The sequence below is a fragment of the Heliangelus exortis genome, chromosome 3 (assembly GCF_036169615.1).
Source record: "Heliangelus exortis chromosome 3, bHelExo1.hap1, whole genome shotgun sequence".
Lineage (NCBI taxonomy): Eukaryota > Metazoa > Chordata > Aves > Apodiformes > Trochilidae > Heliangelus > Heliangelus exortis.
The window spans coordinates 14946956-14959636 of NC_092424.1; the positions used below are offsets into that span (position 1 = coordinate 14946956).

General features: G+C 37.0%; 1 protein-coding gene across 2 annotated transcripts in view; it reads right to left on the reverse strand.

Moving 5' to 3' along the window:
- KIF6 (kinesin family member 6) overlaps positions 1 to 12681 on the reverse strand; it is a 152619-nt gene that overhangs the window by 96991 nt on the left and 42947 nt on the right. For both annotated transcript variants that reach the window (XM_071739374.1, XM_071739373.1), the window contains exons 8-10: positions 11423 to 11566; positions 8723 to 8809; positions 5058 to 5161 (exon numbers count right to left, since the gene is read on the reverse strand). In XM_071739374.1, coding sequence (XP_071595475.1) covers positions 5058 to 5161; positions 8723 to 8809; positions 11423 to 11566 — 335 coding nt within the window. The remainder of the gene's footprint in view (positions 1 to 5057; positions 5162 to 8722; positions 8810 to 11422; positions 11567 to 12681) is intronic.

Here is a 12681-nt window from a genome sequence, read left to right on the forward strand (position 1 = left end):
TGTAGAGAGCAAAAGAACTATGAATTACCATATCAATTTTATTAGACTATAAAAATATTGGATCTACACATACGCTACTGGATCCAGTTTCATTTTGGTTTCCATCTTCTACTGAAAAGTGCTTGAGATGAAGACTAGTGCAGAAAAAAGAAAGTAAGTATGTACTTAGTGCATGGAGGTTTTCATTTCTATGCGTTTTATCTTTGATTATCTGTGTTCAAAACCAAAGAATAAACTAAAAAATTGTTACAAAATGCTTTCAAATTATTAATTTTGCTCTAACCTCCCTTGAAATATGTACAATGGATCACAAAGTATTAAAACACACCCATTTTTATGAGATTATCTTTAGTAACACTTCTTACTAGTAATTACCTTATTTGTAATAAAGTCAAGCACAGTAAGACTTTTGTTAAAGTGTAAGAACACTGAAAAGAACTGCATAAACTTGGATTATTTACATGTATATATATATACACACACACACGTCAAGATATAGTATATTTAAGTTTAAAAAAAACATAACATAACTAAAAAATGTCTAAAAACCATTTGCAATCCATACTGACCCTAACTAGAACTTACTCCCTGGGCATATTAAAAAAGCATCATTTAAAAAAACGCAAAACAACAAAAAGGATTATTTTGTTTGGAATCCCATACAGTACCACTGCCCTAAGAACCAATCTTGGTTGGCAAATAAAGCGCAACACAGTGTGTTTCATTATCACCTAGATCATGTTTCTTTTCCTGTTTTGTCATAACAATCCTTATATCTCTTGATAGATAAAATTACTTAGATTTCAATAAAGATGCAAAGCTAGATGCAAAATGCAACAAAAATATTTTCCACTAACAGTAACTATTTTGTCATCCCTAATCCAGGTCAATACTTCTATTTGGACTAACTTCTATCTTTATTCTTCAATAGGAACAAGCACTCCAGATAAGAAGTAGCTCCAAGCTCTTAAGGCCAGTTTCAATAAACAAAATTGTCCTAAAGATTTGCTCCCTTATGCACTGATAGACTCTAACTGGAGACAGAACACTTATAGGTTATTTGTTGATATTCATAAATGCTTAGGTTATTTATGGACAGGAGGCTCAGACAGATGTAAACTAGCATGGCTATAAATATTATCACTATATGAAAGGGAGCTCAAAATGTATATGTGTTCAAAACCACAGAAAGGTATCTCTGTTGAAGTAGTGACTTTTATTATACCATATAATTAAAGTTTCATCTGAGTGCTTAGTTCGCATCAGTTGTTTACCTGTGAAAACTCTGCTTGGAAGAAAATATACAAATGCAAAACTCATCAAACCTGACATTTAATATTTTTCCTCAATTGAACTGTTTAAATCATTCCATTCAGTTAAAGCATATAGTATCAATAAGCCATTCTGACTTACCTATATGATAGAAATTCTCCAATAGTGTCTTCTGCTCTCTGCTTGAAACTAGTCTAGCCAATAAAAACTGTATATCAAATTCTTTTTCCCATTTGAAGTCTATATTAACAACCAAGGCTATTATAATACATGTGGTTAATTTTTTGAGTGATGCGGTTAATTTTTTGAGGTCCTTTTAGTTTACTACTAATCCTCAGAAAAGGTACTTAATCACTGTCAGCAGCACTGAAGTTCTTTTCTGCATTTTAATTGCATAGAATGTGTCCCAAGAAAGAAGCCATTTCTGAAACTCTGAATACACATGCTACATGAGCCTGAATAAACATAAATAAATGGTAAATTTAAAAAACTTCAAGTTTTCTGTTGCCTTAATAGAGATGATGTCCTAGAAAGTTATTTCCCTTGTGTCATGCTACAGACAGTAGCTCATTAAATTCTTGTCCCTGCTTCTTTCTGGTAGGAATGGGATGCAAAATTCCTTGCTGTGATCTCAGAAGCAACATTTTCTGAGAATGTTACACACTATATATTGTGCTATATAGATAAAGAGGAAAAATAAAACTGGTAGACTGTTTAGTTACACATTTCTGAAACAAAGCCTCTCAGATGTACACTATAGTGCAACTGAATACAGGTGGTATGTTCCTAGTTTTCTTTTGCATATTTATATTAGAAAGTTTCATTAATTATGAACCCATTCCCATTTATGACCACCATTTTCATGGCAAAATCAGGCAGGACATCTCAGGAATTAAGAGTCAAAGGTTTAGCCTACAAAACCCAAATGACTTCCAAAACCTCAGCTTTCCTATACAAACTAAACAGCAAACAAGACCACAGTGGAAAGTTCATGTGATAGATTTTTACAATAGCATTAGCAAAGGACATCTTTAAATGAATACCTAGATTACCTAAGTATATTTTCATAAAGTCACTGAGATTCATTCAACTTCTGAAGGACTTGTCCTGTTCTAAAAGAAACTAGCTAATAAGAGCATTTAATTTTGCATGCGAAGAAAAAGAAAGGTATTTCCCTTTTCTTGTTTCTTTAATTTCCTTTCTATGGCTTGATTTTGTCACATTGAGTGCTACTCTCAGAGTGTTACCCTGTAACGTTCTTGGTGAGTTTGACTCCCATACTTTGGGGCAGAATGATAAAGAAGTGTTAACCCAGTAGGAACTGAGGGGAGGTTTCTGGTTAGAGTACTACACTGGTATCTGCCTACGTTGAAAATGACTCAGATTAATGGGGTAAAAGCAATCTGTACCTAGTGCTACCTAGCTCCTTATTCTTGCTGCAGGTGTCTGATAGTTTCTGAATTAAAAAAAACAACAAACCAATCAAAATGAAGGGTTACAATAGAGTCACAACATTGGTGGATGAGGAAAGAGCAAGTGTTTTTTCCCCAGAATAACAGCAGTGCATCCAAGAGCCTCAGGAAGGGCTTGCAGCATGTGAGGACATGAATTCTGACAGACCCTGTACTATCTGTCTTGCTTTGAGAAACTGCCATGAGAAGGATCTGCAGCCTGGATGGGTGAATGAGTATGGGGAGAAATGGAATGGAATGGAATGGAACGGAATGGAATGGAATGGAATGGAATAAGGGGTGGAATGTCATTGTTTGAACAGGAGGGTCTAAAGAAGGAAGGCTTTTGGGCTCTGAGAGGGGCAGAATGCATTGGGAGGTATACATTCCCTCCCACTTCCTGCCATACTCTATAAAGATCAGGAAAGCCAGCAGCTCCACCTCTTTTCTTCCCACTTGCTGCTGGCAGTGCTGCTTTGCTTTACCACCAGCATGCCACATGCTGGCCAGAGTCCATATCTCTTGGGTTGTGTATATATATAAATATATATATATATTTGTACATATTTTATATTTGTATATATTTGTATTCTTTGTTATTTTATCCCTTGTGTGGGGATATACTTTACATTTCCCTTGTGTTAGTAAATCTGTATCCAATTGTTTTCAGTTTCCAACTTAAGGTCTCAGGTCTTTATTCCCCTTTTATCTTCCCTTTGTGCAGGGAGGGAGGAGATGGGGCACAGGGGGAATAGAGAGGAATTCTGTCCCTAGGAGTGTGGTCCACCCAAACTGCTAACCCATGACAGAATAGTTGCTGATGTCATCTGCCTGGAGTGGTGCAAAGCATTTGACACTGTCCCACAAGACATTCTGGTCTCTAGATTGGGAAAATACGGATTCAACTGATAGGTGGATGAGGAATTGGATAGTTGGTTGTACTCAAAGAGTTGTGGTCAACAGCTTGCTGTCTAAAAAGGAGACCAATGACCAGTGGCATTCCTCAAGGGTGAGCACTGGCACCAGAGGTGCTTAACATCTTTGTCAATGGAATGCACAGTGGAATTGAGTGCACGTGTCTTGTCTGCTCACGACACCAAGCAGTGTGGTGTGGCCAACACAACAGAGGGAAGAGAGGCCATCCAGAGGGACCTCAATTGGTTTAAGAGGTGAGCCCATGCCAATCTCATGAAGTTCAATAAAGCCAAGTGCAAGATCCTGTACCTGGGACAAGGCAATCCCAAGCACAATTTGAGGCTGGGCAGAGAACAGATTGAGAACAGCACTGAGGAAAATTACTTGGGGGTGTTGGTTGGTGAGAAGCTAAACACAAGCAGTAATGCACACTTGCAGCACAAAAGGCCAACCATATCCTGGGATACATAAAAAGAAGCAAGGACAGCGGGTCAAGGGTGGTGATTCTCCTCTTCTGCTCTGCTCTTCTGAGACCACACCTGGAGTATCTATCCAGTTCTGGAGCCTCCAACACAGGAAACAAGTGGAGCTCTTGAAGTGAGTTCAGAGGAGGGCCACAAAGATGATCAGAGGGTTGGAGCACCTCTCCTATGAAGACAGGCTGGGAGAGTTGGGGTTTGCCACAGTTTAATGTTGACAGTCCAACCCAGGACAGGGTTGTTCAGTCTGAAGAGAAGGCTCTTGGGAGAGCTTATAGCAGCTTTCCAGTATAGAAAGAGGACTTAAAAAAAGATGAGGACAGACTTTTTAGTAGGGCCTGTAGTGAATGGACAAAGGGTAATGGTTTTAAACTGAAAGAGGGCAGATTTTAGACTAGATATAGGGAAGAAATTCTCTAGTGTGGGGGTGGTGAGATACCGGAGCAGGTTGCCCAGGGAAATTGTGGATGCTCCCTACCCAGAAGTGCTCAAGGAGAAACTGAATGGGAGTATTTGGCTCTTAAGTCATTGATTAATTGTATACCAGAAATGCAAGATTTCTCTTGGCCTATGTCAGCCTAACACTACAGTAGCATACTTCTCAGCTCAAAGAATATTTCTTGAATTCTACTCAGATCATATATTCAGTTTTGAGAGAGACTGTTGCACTATTATACAACACTTCTTTCTGTCTGGCATCTGAGAGTCATTCCCATCCTTTGCTTTTTCTTCACTTCCTTAAAGCTGAGGCTGCAAAAACACTGCCAGCAGCCTCATGCAGCTTTTCATGGAAAACTGCCATTCTAACCTGGCACCTAACCACTTTATTATACACTCAGAGAAGCTTTAAACTCTCAGATGAATTTAAGTATTTATGCCAACAAAGAAACTGATGAAAAGTATCACTGCAAAAGAAAACTAAAACAATTAAAGCCCTTACTGAAGTAGCTCTTCTTGTGAAAGCTCTGATGTTCTTTGCTTGCCCGTCACCAGTGTCAGCTCATCCTTCAGCTCCTGGATCTCCTTTTTCAGTTGGACAATCATCTACAAACAGCAAGGCATAAACCAAGCATCACTTACAAATTCATAACTGGTTTTTGATTTTATCATAAAGCTAAGCTTAGGGAAATACTATATATATATATTATTTTTTTTTAAACAATCCAAATGTCTTAAATACACAGGTCTGCCAAACTACATTTTAAGTGTCAGAAGACATGGCTGTGTAGAAAGAGTTTAAGACATTATTAAAAAAGAAAAAAGAAAAAAAAAAAGAAAAGAAAAAGTAATAAAAAGAGCTTTCTGACTCACTAGTTCTGCCTGTTAGTAATGAAAAGACATTTAAAATAGAACTGATGTCTTTGCTAGAGAAAGGACACACCAAAAGTGGTGGTTTTTTTAACTTTCCCTTTAGAAACAGGAGTTCTGAAACAATTTCTTAGCATTTTAATATTTTCTTCTGTTTATCATTCCATTCTTATTAGAATTATAGCCTAATATAATTTTAGGATGCATCATTTCCTAACAGCAAATGAATAGTAAAATCAACATAATGAAATAAAATTAATGAATAGTAATGACTGAGAAAGAGATTTTGAGAATTGTACTAGATTTTAAAATTCTAACAGTTCATTGAAATGTCTGTATAAAAACACATTTTACAAATAATTACCCTCATGAGGCCAAATTCTACAAAGCTGGGACAATATACAAATCCCTAAGTTTGAAACATGAATGTGCAAATTCTCAAATACTTTATCATTTTTCATCATAATGATGCACCACCTTAAAATGGCTCAAATGTATCAGGAGTACAATGGTATTTGTAGGTAGATATGATTCTATGTGCAAAAGTTTCCAGGAGAATAATGTTTTCGAGCAGAAATGAATCATTTTTGTCTTTGTGCACTTTCTGGAAATAGAATTGCTGAAACCAATGACATATTTTCACTGGCTGTTAAAATTCCTTCAAACTTTCTATTTCATTTAATGTTTAAGTTTAACCATTACTTCCCAAGCTTTAAATGGGTATTTTTACTTCAATAATAAAAAGTATTCTATATGCAAATAATTATTTCTCTTAACTCTAAACTTACCAGAAATGCATTTGTTACAGTAAAACATAAAAGGCTACTTAAAAATATTCCATTTAAGAATCTATTAAGATGTTAAAATGTCAATTACAGATGTTGAAAGAGCGCTTCAAGAATACAGTAGGCCAAATACTTTAACCTGATTTTAGGTTGCCTCACTCTGGTGCCACTCTGCCTGTGCCAATAACTGAGCCACTAAAATAAAATTTGGGGTGGGAGTGTAAAAAAGCAGAAACTGATCTGATAGTAGCATCCCTGCTCAGTGTTCAAATTTGTTAGCATGATTAATTTCAATTTGACAAGAACAGAAATACAATTTCAGGACATGTATAAAAGACAGATATTCAAGTGTTATTAAGACTAAAATCTACAGAGGCACAGTATTTTAAGTTTATTTTTAAATTAATGCCAGAGGAGGTGATATTTAATTTAGGCTCAACACTGTTTGTTTGTTTAAACCAAATCCTTGGATCATGAGTGAGAGAGGTTCAAAGATGAGTCGCCTAATAAGCATAATGGGTATAACTCATCAATAATATCCATATTTGGGAAGTTTCCATTATCAAACATTAAGTTTACAGAACAAACTTTACTCAGATATATCAAGGGCTATTATGCATTCCCTTTAAAAAGCATTCATTCCATTTACAGATGAGAAATGTTGCAAACTAATGGCATTTGATTTTATGAAAGAAATCATATGTTCAGAACTTTCCTGAATAAATAGTTTCCACCTTGGGAATATACTTTAGTTAGTTAAGATGGGCAACAAATGACCAGAGAGCCATATAAAATCTAGGTACTTGTGTTTCTCCTGCCTTTTTGCACAAGAAGGGATTTTTTTTTTAACTCTCACAAGTCTATTTTTGCTTTACTTGCTAAATGATCCTGCAGAGCAAGACATACCAAACCGGTGGAGTATATCTCCACAGGATGCAGTAAATGTTCAGGAACCTGCAAGTTTTTCATCTGATTCATAAGTTTCTGCGACCATGGAAGAAACGTTTTGCATGATTTGCTACTAGAAGACCCACACAGGAAAGCCAAAAAAAAAAAAAAGGACAGATGCAAATTATATGGAAAGAAAAAAATGTATAAAATAATTTAAAAAGAAGGAAAACAGCAGAAAGCCTTACAAGAATTTATCTCCATTTTGAATTTCAAGGACAAGAGGAAATTAAATTGCAAATTAGTAATGACATTTAGAAGTACAGTAAGAATATTGCCCACTATAAAGAATGACAGTGCAATCAACATAACATAAAAACTTACAGGGCAAACAAAATTATAATACTTAACTCAGAGTTTATAATCTTCACAGGTGAAAAGCTACAATCAGATTTATAATCCTATTGTAAAAAACCTGTTTTTAAAACATTGACTGTTTTTTCATCTGATACCTCTGTCATAGAGACAGGACACTGAAATGCATCCACAATTCTTTATTTACTATATCCACATATGCAGAGATGGCGTCACCATGGCATAACCTCAGTGAAACATTTCCCAAATCAGAAAAGTCTTTCACCTACAGTGTGCAACTCAGCTGATGCAGCAGTTATCATTACTGGCAATACTTGAATTAGTCAAGTTCTAATACGTGCAATTAATATTTACAAAGGAAATAAATTCTATAAGAAATGCTGAAAATTACATTATATATATAAATGAACAAAGGAGTCTTTTAATATAGTAGAACATATCACAGAGCACATCTTCAAACACATCTGGTATGTAGTAAGCTAGAGGCATATAAAACCTTTTAAAGGAAAGAATAAAGTATATTTTTGTTATGCATATTTAAAGAAGAAATTTGCTTTCTTTATATGGCAGTGCTTTGTCTTTTACCAATGTGGATTATTACCTCTGTCCTTCTCTGTACTTCTTAAATCCCTGATCCATTCTGCAGAGCTCCTCCACTGCTCTCCAGGATGTGAGCACTAGCTGAATCCTTCAGTGTGGAAATGGCTTTCTCCATCTCATTTACTTATCTCTCCTTTTTCCTTATGGTAACTTTACAGATTTCTTTCTTCCTAGCTAAAATGTTCCCTGGACCCAACCCAAGGAAGGAGTGTATCTTTATGTTTCTTAGATTTCAGTACACAAACTCTTTAAGCAGAGCAGCATGTCTTCAAGTGGCTACTAAACCTACTAAAATCTTAGTAGATTTTGAGGAGTTTTAGGGTTATCCAGCTAGCTGTGACTATGATTTAGAAACTAGCAACCTAAATGAAGGTGGCAACCACAATTAAAGTGGCCATTTCCCCTCAGATGCCCTAAGAGCTGAGGAAGCCTTTAGGGGCTTTATAAAGGTCCATTTAACTATAATTATGTCTGAAATAAAAAAAAAATTAGCAACAATTTTATAGAAAAAAATGGAAAAATAGAATATTGCACATAAAAACAATTTAATGAGATGATTCAGTATAAAATCCTCAACAACCATTTAACTGCAGTTGATTATTAAAACTTAAAACAAGCAATTCATTTCCTTCTCTCCCAGTCAACTCACCAATGATGGGTCAATTTCTTCATTAAGAACTGCTTCATTCTTAATAAGAGCAACTCGTTGTGCAAATCTGCAAGTTGATATGGATTCCTGGAAGAAAAAAAAAAAAAAGGAAATTGTCAGTTAGCTTTGCACCAAGTAAGAACAGACTGCTATTGAAGTCATGGAACTAAATTTCCTTTTTAATATATTTTTTACAGAACTACTCTACCATTTTGCATTCCAAAGTGACAATAAGGGAAATGAGGTTATCATAATGATAGTGACATACATAAATGCCAAATCATACTCCATCTTTTATTTACCTAGTTGATCCCCTGATTAGCTGTGCTGCAAATGAGTCCCCAGCTGGCACTAAAGGATACTACAGGCATACTACTCAGAGGGTAAAAAACATCTAAATTGTGAGAAAAAGGGAAAATTAACTAGAACTATTTTTTTTTTAATGAAAACGAGACTAGAAAAGCATATATAAGTGGAGTTGGGAAGCAAGATGAAGGGAAGAAGAGTGGAAGTCCAGGACAAATGGGAAACAAGCTGGGAAACTTGGACCTAGGAGGGATACAGGAGAACTACAGTACCACAAAAAAACCCTTATGAGATGAGGTGCAGAAGGACAGAATATGAACATCAGAAAAAAAAAATAGCAAACAAAAACAAACCAAAAAAACCCAGCCAAACCCAAAGAAGATACAAGACTGAGGTTGTGGAGGAAACTGTGATAACCTGTGCACACTCCCATCTGAGATCCCTAAGTACAGCTCCATCCTTTGAGATTAGCTGATACTTACATGTCAGACCTGCTAGAGACCTTATCTACCTAATGAATAAAACCCCAGCAATTGTTCTCAGTTAGTGCAAAGAATAGAAAACATCATGCAATAGCCTTAGAAGTTCCAACAGTACCTGACAAACTACCACAAAACATGATGAGACTGCATTTAAAATGTTCTGTGCCATCAAAATGGTAATCAAAGCTGACAGCTACCAATTTCCTAATATTTACTTATGTATACAAACTCTTTGCTAGAAGAAGGGATACAATCCAGTTCTCTAGGGTAGTATTCTATTTGTCTTCTTCATTGCAAGAGACAAAGCTTGCTCTTTAAGAAAGCTGAGTTTATTATACAACTTTAATTCACACTGGAGGGGAATTCTGTCTTGAGCTTCCTTTGTGAATGAAATGCATAAGCAATGGAAAAAAGCCAAACAAAAAATAAATCCAAACATAACTGCATAATGACTCACAGAATAACAAATCAAAATTATGCAGCTCCACTAATTCTGACATTTTCTAATGTTTACTACTTGACTTAACAACTATCCTAGTATTACTTGCATGTATCAGATTTGCACAAAACAGAGTAGGGACTTTTTTATTCATATATTTTTAATTTATTTTTGGAGAAGGTCTGTGTTGTAGATGGTATATGTTACAGCAACAAAAAGAAAATTGTCAGTAGCCTACTCTGGATAATTGTTTGGACTAAACATTGCCAAAATAGAATCCTGGAACAGTGTGAGGTACATATACCTGATGAATTGATACATGAAAGGGTGGTAGTCCTATGACTTACCCAGATGCATTTCTAACACATGCTTGCCTAACTACATGTTTACAAATCTAAAAAAAAAAATCTGTTTCCACTTAGCAACAAAGTCCATTTTCTACAGAAAAAAAAAAAAAGCTTTCAACTAAGTATGGTTTTAGTATAATGCTGTTTTAGTATAATGTTTTTCACAGTATTTCACAAAACATTCTCAGGCTTAATTTTTTTTTTTTTTTTTTTTTTTTTTTGTGTTAGAATGCTTTGATGTTATGGAAAATGGGGAAGAAAATAGATTATAAATGGATTAAATATGGCTTTAAGCAGTGTATTCTGTATAAACATTGCGACATATTTTGGTAAATAAAGAGAAGAAAACATCATTACATATAATTCCAGTGCATGAAATTGGTGAAGGGGTGTAATGGGCAGGATGCATTATGCATTTGTCTCTGAAGGACATTAGGACACAATTCTTTGATTCTTTGAGGGGAGGCCACAAAGCTGGAGAGTGTTGACTCTGCTGAGAAGAAACAATTCCTTGATCTGGAGGTGAAAACTTTGGGTGGTGACTTAACAATAACTTCTTTATTTCCCTAACTTCCTTACTTTGTCCTGGTGGGATCCAACAAGAACCTCCATGGAATGTGACGTGACAAAATTTCCAAAAAATCCTAAATCACCTCACAAATTCTCCCCTCCATCCAATGAATTCTCCAGCTGTCAACCTTACTCATTGAAACCTGCACTCCAAAGAAGTCTACAGAAGTTCTGCCAAGCCTTTCAGCGTGATTCATAATCTACTTATAGATCTTACCAATATGTCCTGTGGAAAATTTCTTGGAAATGCTTTTTCATAACATAATGATTCATTCATTAAGAACACAGTAAACTGAAAAAAAAAGTTTGATTACTAGGTGCAAGTAGCTTCACAGCTGCTGCTTGACTTGAGATTTCTTAGACAAAACCACATTTCCTAAAGGATTTGCCTTTATCTTGCTATAATTTCCTACAGGATTAAACTAAAATTAAAACATTTTTTAAATTAATAAGAATAAAAGCATATATACTTGAACTACAAATTGTATTTTAAAGAAGAGCAGTATCTTTAAAGAAGTGATAACATTTTTGTTCAAAATAGATGGAAACAACATACATCTATGTTTCTTTTGTCCATAGATAGTGTTGCTATCATGGTAGTCATGCAGTTTCCTCCCAGGCTGTCTCTTAGCACTGAGGTCATCATAGAGTTTCGGTAAGGAATGTGGGACCGGTTTTTCTCTGCAAGGGCAATTATTACCTGAAACAAGAGTAAAAATGCAAAAGGCTTAAATTTAGAAGTCTATTAATGATTGAGATAGAAAGAGAACAAAACCAACCTTTTCAGGAACCTCAAGTTCTGAAACAAGAGAGAGGGGCCTGGCAGAGAGGGAGCTGCACTACTGTTTCACAACTGGTTGAACATGAGCCATCAATGCGCCCAGGTGGCCCAGAAGGCCGATGGCATCCTGGCTAGTATCAGGAATAGGGTGGCCAGCAGTACTAGGAACATAATTGTCCCCCTGTACTCAACTCTGGTGAGGCCTCACCTCAAGTCCAGAACACGGTTCTGGGCCCCTCGCTTCAAGAAGGACATTGAGGTGCCGGAGCAGGTCCGGACGAGGCCAACGAGGCTGTGAAGGGACTCGGGGGAAAGTTTCATGAGGAGAGGCTGAAGGAGCTGGGAGTGTTTAACCTGGAGACTCTGGGGAGTGTAGGCAGCAGGTGCCAGGACTTGCCGGGTGATGGGCCCGGACAGTGTTCGCCCCACCTGTGCCCAGTTGGGGCTGGCCCAGGGGTGCATGCCCAGGATCGGCGGGGTGTGGTTCCGGAGCAGGCTCCAGAGCGAGGCGGACCGAAGTTAGTTCACTGATACTAACCCGAACCAACACTAGCTCGATTGACTCTGTTCGCGAACCGAGCTCGCGCCCACGGCGAGATTCGTCTCACGCAACAGGGGAGACCTCAGCATTCTCTACAACTACCTGAAGGGAGGCTGTAGTCAGGTGGGGGCTGGGCTTCTCATAGTGGTGACAGGACAAGAGAGCGCGGCCTGAAGCTGCACCACAGGAGCTTTAGGTTGGATATCAGAAAGCTCCCCCTCACAGAGAGCATGACCAGGCATTGGAATGACTGCCCAGGGAAGTGGTGGAGTCACCATCCCTGGAGGTGTTTAAGGAAAGCCTGGATATGGTACTTAGTGCCATGGTCTAGCTGATGTGGTAGCCTTAGGGCATAGGCTGGACTTTATCTCAGAGGTCTCTTCCAGCCACAAAAATTCTGTCATTCTGTAACAACAAAACTGCGCCCATGCGCCCAATCAGCTGAAAAAAACACTGATTTTATTGGAATATTTTCAACTTAATTTTTGATGTA